We start from the raw sequence: 9,601 nt of genomic DNA on the forward strand, positions 1-9,601 counted from the left end.
AAATATCAAACCAGAAAACTTGTATATATATATATATATATATATATATATATATATATATATATATATATATGTTAGGATTTATATTTAGGTTGTTTTAAGATTAGTTTAAAAGTTTTTTTATAAAAAATAAAAATAATTTATAAAAACAAAATTAATTAGGATTTCTGCTTATAATACTTCAATGGTAGTTTTAAATGCTTTTTTATAACAATTAAAAATAATTTATAAAAAATAGGATTTCTGTTTAGGTTACTGTAATGATAGTTTTTTTATATAAAAAAATAATTTGAATTTTTTTTTATGATACTTCAAAGGCAATTTAAATGTTTTTTATAAAAAATTAAAAAGATTATAAAAAAATTAAATTAGGCTTTTTGTTTAGATTGCTTAAATGATAATTTATTTTTTTATATAAAAAAATAAAAAATAACTAGAATTTCTGTTTTGAACACTTCTACGTTAGTTTAAATATTTGTTATAGAAAAAATAAAAAATGTTTATAAAAAACTTAATCAAGATTTATGTTTATGATACTTCAATAGTAGTTTAAATATTTTTTTATAGAAAAATAGAATTTTAAAAAAATATGATTTTTATTTATGATATTTCTATGATGATTTAAATGTTTTTTATAAAAAATATTATAAAAAATTAGTCAGGATTTATGTCTAGAATACTTTAAGGATAGTTTGAATGTTTTTTTAATAAAAAAATCAATTTGAATTTTTGTTTAGAATACTTCAATGATAATTTAAATGTATTTTTATAACAAATAAAAAAATATATAAAAATAATAATCAGGCATAGCCACCAAACTTAGAGCTATTGAGTCTAGCTTAACTACCAGATTCAAGGATCAAAATAATAAAAAATATTAATTTGATATTTTTTCAAGTAAAAAATTACTTGAAACATATATAACAGCAAGCTTGCAAATGTATCTAAATTCCTTTAAAAAAAAAAACAATGAAATGCTACATTCTAAAAGTCAATTTATTCACATCTACTAGTTAAATATCTAAACGACTTTTGCAGATCACTCCAAAATATTTTGTGCACCAAACATTCATCCATTTTCTGTGCATAAATGAATAATTGTGTTGATCCAAACTTTTTATTTAATATAAAACAATTTATTGATATTATTATTATTATTACTACTACTTCTTCTAGTATTGTTATTATTAGTATATTGGTTAAATTTGTGAATTAAATAAACCATGGTAGTCCAGGAATTTTCTCCTCCATCTTCTTTTAATGAAATTCATAATGTAAATAGTAAATACTTTGTCACGCGAGAAAAATGAAAGTGAAATTCATTTTCAAGCTGTATTAGAAGTCTCAACAAAATTTATTTGACTTGTCTTTGGGAACAAATTATGAAGAATACAATAGGTCTGGATAATTCAATTCATTTGATTTGATAATGCAATTTGTCACGTTATCGTGTACAATGGTTTTTTGTAAAAATAAAATAAATTTATAAAAAAATAAATTAAAATTTCTATTTAGGTTACTTTAATATAATTTAAAAGTATTATATATATATATATATATATATAAAATTATTTAGGATTTATGTTCGGATATTAAAAGGTAGTTTAAATGTTTTTTTATAAAAAATAAAAACGATTTATACAAAAAATAAATTAGGGTTTCTATTTAGATTATTTCAAAGATAATTTAAATGCTTTTTTTATAAAAAATAAAAAAAATTTATAAAAAAATTAATTAGGATTTATATTTTTTTATAGTTTAAGGGTAGTTTAAATATATTTTTTTATAAAAGATAGGAAAAATTTTAAAAATAATAATTAGGATTTCTATTTAGGATAATTATATAATATTTTAAATTTTTTTTTAGAAAAAATAGAAAATATTTATAGAAATAATAATTAGGATTTATATTTATAATACTTTAAGGGTAGTTTAAATGTTTTTTAATAAAAAATTAAAAATTTAATTAACATTTTGGTTTAGGATACTTAAAAGGTACTTTAAGTGTTTTTTTTATAACAAATAATTTTTTTTTATGAAAATATAATCAGACATAACCACTAGACCCAAAGCTATTAAGTCTGGTTTGGTCGCCAAACCCAAGGTCTTGGGTATGAAATTTTCGCCTAAATCCAGGGCTATGGGGTCTGACTTGGCCACCAGACTTGTGATCTTGGGTCTGGAATTGCCTCAGACCCAATATTACTGGGTTTGGCTTGACCACAAGAGCTAAAACTATTAGGATTAAAGGTATTTAAAATATTATTTATATTTAAAAAATTTTTATATTTGAATTTTTTTTTTATTAACCAATTGTGAAGCGTGGATCGCCATACTTAGTTTCATTTTCATTTAATGTTAATTTTTTTTTTTAATTTTTTACCATCGCTGTTCAAATATTGTCCAACCAGAACCAGCAACGTGTTCCTTGGAAAAGAAAAGAAAAGAAAAGGGAAGAAAATAAAGCACTATTTCTATTTATTATTTTTCTCAGAGGAAAAATAAAGCGAAAAGAACCAGTCTCCGACCAAGAGCCAGAGAGATTAACGTGTTTGATACTTTTAGTATTGAATGACTTAGTCGTCAAGATTAATAAATTTACCTAATGATAATGAAACCCACCCACTTAAGAAAACCTTCCCTTTCATTTTCAAGTATAAACACCCTCATCCATGGAGTGTGCAGAACACAACAACCTCTTTTTTCGCAAATTCAGCTAATCAACCCGTCCAAACTCCAAACTCTAGTCAGACACTCAATCCCTGCACGCTCTCTCAAAAAGAGCGTGACCACGTGAGTAATCGTCGCATTAAAAACAAGGAGAAGAAATCAACCCCTGGAGTCAACCCCAGGTCAGTTTCTGAACACGACGCCGTCACATACCATTTCAACATCTCCATAGGTATCTCAGCAGTACCGGCACATGCTCTGTTGATCACATCCTATCCTTAAAAGAGAGAAACCAGGGAGAGACATAAACAAAAGAAAGGCAAAGAGAAATCGGAAACTTTTTAAGCTTAAAAGAAAAACAAAAAGACATGTCATGCACTGTAGCATGGGCGATTCCAAACTCACCAGCATTTCAATCACCGAGACTTCCTTCAATATTTTGCAAGCCATCTCCATCTCCTAGCATCATCCATGGTCCACAATCCCCGGCACCATCATCGTCTTTATCGTTGCCACCGTCTTCTTTATCATCGTTTTCACCGGGGCTGTCCTCACCAAAGTCACCTTTATCTCTTCGAGTTAACAAGACAAAATTAGAATCAAAGACTGACAAGTTGTTGAAGAGGAAGAGGCCGGGAATATTAGATATACCAGTGGCGGGAGTTTTGGGGTTTGGTTTAGAGACCCCAAAAGGAAAGAAGGAGAAAGTGGAGGTTGTAGAAGTTGAAGGAGATGGTTATTTTGTCTGTAGCAAGAGAGGACGGAGAGGTGGGATCTTGGAGGACCGGTACTCTGTTTTTGTTGATGTTAATGGATATTCTAAACAGGTATCCTACCCTTATATTTTATTTTTGTAATGATGGATTTTTGTTGAAACGAAAAAACGGATTAAATGTATAATTCCTTGGTTACAGGCTTTGTTTGGTGTTTTTGATGGGCATGGAGGGCCAAAAGCGGCTGAATTTGCAGCCAAGAATTTGAATAAAAACATCATGGATGAAGTTTCGAGTAGATGTCAAGAGGGAACTGAAACAGCAATTAGAAATGGCTACTTGACCACAGACGAAGAGTTTTTAAAACAAAATGTTAATGGTGGTGCTTGTTGTGTGACTGCATTGATACACCAAGGCAACCTTGTGGTTTCAAATACTGGTGATTGCCGTGCAGTTATGAGTCGAGGAGGGGTTGCAGAGGCTCTCACGTCTGATCACCAACCTTCGCGCAAAGATGAGAAAGACAGAATCGAAGCCTTAGTAAGTAGCTACTTTGATTAATGGTGATCATGCCATTCAAGAAAGTGAAAGTGAACACTTACTAATGTATATCGTAGCTAAATCTTTTCTTTTGCTGTCATTTTTTTATAGGGTGGTTATGTAGATTGTTGCCATGGTGTGTGGAGAATACAGGGGTCACTTGCTGTAACAAGAGGGATTGGAGATGGACATCTAAAACGATGGGTGATAGCAGAACCAGAGACCAAAGTTTTAAAGATTAAGCCCGAATGCGAGTTCTTGATATTAGCGTCGGATGGTCTTTGGGACAAGGTAAATTCTTGCAATTCCAGATTCATCTAGGATGATCCTGGCCATTAATTACGTATATGGATTAAATTTTGATTTTTTTTCTTTTCCAGGTTACTAATCAGGAGGCAGTAGATGTAGTTCACCCCTCATGCGTGGGTGTTGACAAGCTAGATCCTTTATCTGCCTGTAAAAAGCTAGTCGACTTGTCATTAAGCAGGGGCTCGGTTGATGATACTAGTGTGATGATAATTCAATTAGATCGCTTTGTTCCATAACTTGCCTCTGGGAAAGGAACTTATGAGAAAACTGGTGAATTCTGCTGATCCTACAAGGTGTTTTTATAAGAAAGTTGCAGTCTCAGAAGCTGGAAGGCCAACTCTTTAAAATTCTATCTTCAAGTTGGGTGTTAGTTGAAGAAGGTGGTAAGTTTAGCAGATGATCGCATTCAAGAGGAGTTGTGGTAGAGGAATTATATGAGGGTCGGGTTCTTGTAAATTGTAGTATATGAAAAGCTAGTTCAACTGACTCAGTTTTCCATTGAAGTAAAACTGAAGTCGAGCCTCGTACTCGAGTGCTCAAATATGCATACATGATACATTAATGTTAGATTAATACAAGTCCTAATTATAATGTAGATATCCTAATATCGGCTGCTTTAGTTTTGGGATGAAATACTAGCGTGAGGCATGTAGGTACAGTTGCTGCTACTCACTGTTGACCTTTCAAATTGCCATTTATAAAGTTTTGAAAAGTTCGTTTTACATTATCCTTGCGGTGCAAGTCAACCAGTGGAGCATTTGCTTTTGTTTTGTTATTGGACCAGGTCAGTCTTTGTTTGGCAGCCACCCGCTAAGCTGGATGCCATTTTGACTGGTGTGTGGTTTCTAGACATTTTTGTTGATTTGTGGTGCGCCGATGCTCTCAGTTCTGAACTATTAGTCAAATCCTGTCTCAGCTCTCCTTGATTCGTTGGCTAGAGCAGCCAGTGTTCTTTATTTAATTTTTAAAAAATTTATTTATTTTATATGTTTTGAAAATGCATTGATTTTAAAAATAATTTTTAAAAAATAAAAAAATATTATTTTGATATATTTCAGCATGAAAAACATTTTAAAAAGTCATCGCAATCACACTCTTAAATATTGACTTAACTGCTTAAGTATAGTGTCTTTTCTAGATATTTCGAGTGTATTTAAGAGTGTGGTTGTGATTGTGATTATTTTTCAAAGTGTTTTTTTACTCGGAAATGTATTAAAATAATATTTTTTATTTTTAAAAAATTATTTTTAACATCAACATATTAAAATGATTTAAAAATACTAAAAAATTATTAATTTAAAGTAAATAAAAAAATAAAATAAAAATAATTTTTTTAAAAAAATACTTTTAAAACACAAAAATAGTTTAAAAGCACATTTTTTAATATAATAAAAGTATGTTATATAACATATTTTGCTAAATGATAGATCTATCATCCATGTAATCAAAGGTAACTAGTTTGATATCAAGCACTTGATTGATTTTGTACGATTAAACTAGCAAACCATGGAAAGACTTTTGCTACTCTTCAATAATTCTATGCTTGAATGTGGAATGTCAGCAGGGACTACTTATAATTAGCACCGCTTGGTTCGGCCCTTGGGCACAAACCGAGCTTCTTGCTTCATTAATTAATTCTTCGAGTGAAGTTATGAAATCTTTCATAGTCATGTAATAATAGTTCCAAAGTTGATCCCTGATTAACTTATATTTTTACCAAAAAAATATAGAATAAAAATAGATTTAAGAATAGAAATTTTATAAAAATAAACACGCTCCAATGAAGACGTGCTAGGCATGGCCCGAACCAAACCCGACATATTGGACTTGACAAAGTGTTAAGTCTCGGGATGCTAGGTCTATCACTAGCCATGCCCAGTCGCAATTGGACTTGACAGTGTGCCACGTTCTAGGAATGCTAGATTTGGCGCTGGCCAGACCTAGACGTGATTAAGCTTGACAATGTGTCAAGTCCCAAACATATCAAGGGGAATGACTATCCTTGACACATTCAAGGAAATGATAATCTTTCCTTGACATGTTTAATGAAATAATCATCTTTTATTTGACATGTTCATAAGAATGATCATCTTTCCTTGGACACAAACCATCTTTTATAGGTATTAGCCACAAGCTACCTTAATCTACTAGACATCAAGTATACTATCTTAACTGGAAAAAATAGATAAAATTATCATGATCAATTAATTAATTAATTATCTAACTTTGGAGCTCTATTCCTCCTATGCTTAGATTTTTGAGACATCATCTATCCTCCTTTCTCTTACCGTTGTTCGGGCAATTATCTACTTCATTGCTGAGGGATTATGACTGCAACGGGGCACCAGGTTATCAATTGGATATCGACTCTAACTTGGAGCTGGTTTAGTCCTTTGGATTTTAATCTGCACTACAAATTTGTCACTGAAGTGTTGTTTTCAGCTTAAAACTAAGCACGTAGATCGAGGGGGCTTGCTATCACAATGATTTCGGTTCTTAGACCATTAAAATTTGTTAGGCTACTGCAATTTACAATTTTCTTTTCTCCAAGTTCGAGCACTATCAACTGTCATCATGGTACAGTAACAGAATCGTAGATGATCTTCGTATGTGTCTCAGAAGCAGGATGCTGGCATTCAAGTTTTGCAACAACTCCTGCCCCGCAATCTGAAACCAATCACAGCCTTGTTTGCTTGGCTTGAATATCAAGTGAATACCAGTTTCTAAGTCACAGAGCAGCAGGTTTGTAAAAAGTTTAGCCTTTCCTTTTCATCGCCCGAAAAATGAACATCTCAGTTGAAGTACTCATGTATCATGCTACAACGACAAATAACCTGTAATAAACTTGGTAATTCAGATCGATAATAATAGTATTTTTATTAAATTAAAAGAAATTAATTACAAATATCTAATTGAAAAAATAAAAAAAATAGTTTTTGAGCTTATTTGAGGTTGTTCGGGCAATCCTAAGAGCATATTCGAGGTTGCTGACTCGATAAAAAGCTCCCGCGAGTTTTCTACTTGAATATAAAAGAAAAATAAATTCAAATTCAAATTAAATAATCTTAAATTTAAATAAGGTTAGTACTGTTACAATTTCACCCTCGTAAAAAAACAACCTTGCCCTCAATGTTAGGGTAGGTTACTTTAGAAAACATGTTTTGAAGTTGTTGATATATTTATATCCAAATCAAAACCTCCTTTTTGATATCTTCGTTTGTTTTGAGAGACAGCATGCCGAGCTTTGACATGTAATTAATGCCTTCACTGCATTTTTAGGAGTATCAATTATCCCCTTAGTAATTGTTTCGATATACCAGGTTGTGAAGTTGATGAAATTCCTTCCGGACTGTCATCAGCTGCAGGGGATCCAGGAGACAAGCGCAGTCCAAACCCACCAGTAGAACATGCAAAGATTGTTTTTCCAGCATTTCCAGTAGGCGAGTCATGTGGCGAGGAAATCAATGGCTGCGGGACTGTAATGCCATCACCATCTCCAATTTCCATGTTGTTAAGACCATTTATTGTACTCTTCAGGGAAATTGGTTGAGCTAACATAGGCTCATCCACATGTAAATCTTCACCTACATCACTGAATAAAAACCAAGAATCAACCTGCTTAGTGCTGGGAATGCTTTCAGTTGTTGGATGAGGCAGATAACGGGTAACTTCATTGCCGCCATTTTCTTGTCGAGCTTCAGTTTGCTGATTGTTGGTGTTATCACCATAAGTTGGCCTCTTCCTTTTAATTTTAATAAGATGATCTGTCTGGATTGACATGTTTTGTAATTGTTGAGCTATTTTTTTAGTTGCAACATTCGGTTTCAACACCCTAACTTGTCTAATTTTGATATCAATTTGTTCAGAAATTTTATTGAATTAAAAAAAATTAATTAAAAAGAAAAGATAAATAATAGTTTTGAGTATATTCAAGTTACTCGGTCTCCATCAAAATATATTTGAAGTTGTCCAGTTCTTTTATAACTTATTAAAAAGTCCCTAAAAGTTTTTCAATTGCTTTTTATATAGCCTAAAACTATACTTAAATAGAAGAGAAAAACAAATTCAAATTCAAATTAAAAAAGTTAGGTAACCTTAAATTTAAATAAGAGTAAATTAAGGCAAGGATGGTTTGGTAACCATTCCAGTATGCTCAAGGGCAGTTTGAGTTTTGATTTTGTAATTGTACAGGAAATCTTTTTGTTCTTTTGATGAATTATTGTAAATGAACTTATTGAGGACACGTGTGCCTAGCTTGATGACATTCCGTGCACCTAATTAACGCTCCTAAGGTTGTTGTCAAGCATCAATGGTTCCAATGTAGAAGGTAAAATTAAGATGCCTACGTACTTTGGACGCTGGTGGGCAGGATTGGACCGTACACTCATTCTCATTCCCCGGCCACATTTCCTTCATACCCCTGAGTGGGCTGAGTTAACAATAACAAGCCATAGCTGCTCTCGCTGAACTGACGCCAAGATTTGAAGTGAAGAAAAGGGCATCACGGGCAAGCTTTGAAGTGAAGTGAAAGAAGTTATTTTATTTTCAATCTTTTGCGTCTAGCTAGTGTGATGCTGTGAAATCAGAAGAACTCCGCCCTATCCTCCGCGTAGTTTCCGTGGCATCTTTGCAGGGGCCATGGAAAAAAAGAGAAATTAGCATTGCACCCGTTATGCGCAGGATTAAAAAGCCCAAGGCATCGGCGAAGTCCATCGGAAAATACACAGTTGATAAACACGCCTTCAATATGAGAACAGAGTCAAGCCCACGGTCCAAGTATGGATTCCACACAAAACGCAGAAACGTCGCAACGAGAGATATGTCCCCTAAGGCCCTAACAGTTAAGAACCCGAGCGCGTAGCTTCTGTTTTTATATAAATTTTCAAGAGTATATTTTTCTTGAAAAATATTAATTTAACATTTTTAAAGTTTTTTTAATAAATTTAATGTATTAATGTTAAAAATAAAAAAATAAAAATTATTTTAATATATTCTTAAATAAAAAACACAAACTACGACAATACTAAAGAGATATTTTTCAAGTTTTAGATATTCTTTCTAAGTGTAAATTTCGATTAAGATGGACACTAAACCCAAATCACTAAAATGAAGAAAATTATCTACCTTGTTTTGTGTAATGCTAAATGTGTGCTTGGAAGTATGGTAACGTTTATTTTTTAAAGTGCTTTTCATTTTAAAATACATCAAAATAATATTTAAAAAAATATTATTTTTGACATCAGCATATTAAAATGATATAAAAATATCAAAAAATATTAATTTGAAGTAAAAAAAAAGATAAAAAATTTTCAAATTTTTTCAAAACACTCTCAAAACATAATATCAAACATTATTTAAATACCAATAAT

General features: G+C 31.5%; 1 protein-coding gene across 1 annotated transcript; it reads left to right on the top strand.

Annotated features, from left to right (window-relative positions):
* The first annotated feature begins 2,728 nt into the window (after positions 1–2,728).
* LOC7494509 (probable protein phosphatase 2C 2) lies at positions 2,729–4,954 on the top strand. The gene is made up of 4 exons (XM_002311200.4): positions 2,729–3,497; positions 3,585–3,923; positions 4,035–4,214; positions 4,304–4,954. Exons 1-4 carry the CDS (start codon positions 3,039–3,041, stop codon positions 4,466–4,468), a joined length of 1,143 nt encoding a protein of 380 aa, XP_002311236.3. The 5' UTR covers positions 2,729–3,038; the 3' UTR covers positions 4,469–4,954.
* The last annotated feature ends 4,647 nt before the right edge of the window (positions 4,955–9,601 follow it).

Source organism: Populus trichocarpa, chromosome 8 (assembly GCF_000002775.5).
Source record: "Populus trichocarpa isolate Nisqually-1 chromosome 8, P.trichocarpa_v4.1, whole genome shotgun sequence".
NCBI classification, from domain to species: Eukaryota; Viridiplantae; Streptophyta; class Magnoliopsida; order Malpighiales; family Salicaceae; genus Populus; species Populus trichocarpa.

Coding starts and splice junctions, on each gene's coding strand:
- LOC7494509 (XM_002311200.4), top strand. CDS start 3,039: ATGTCATGCACTGTAGCATGGGCGATTCCAAACTCACCAGCATTTCAA. Junction 3,498..3,584: donor TTAATGGATATTCTAAACAG/GTATCCTACCCT, acceptor CCTTGGTTACAG/GCTTTGTTTGGTGTTTTTGA. Junction 4,215..4,303: donor CGGATGGTCTTTGGGACAAG/GTAAATTCTTGC, acceptor TTTCTTTTCCAG/GTTACTAATCAGGAGGCAGT.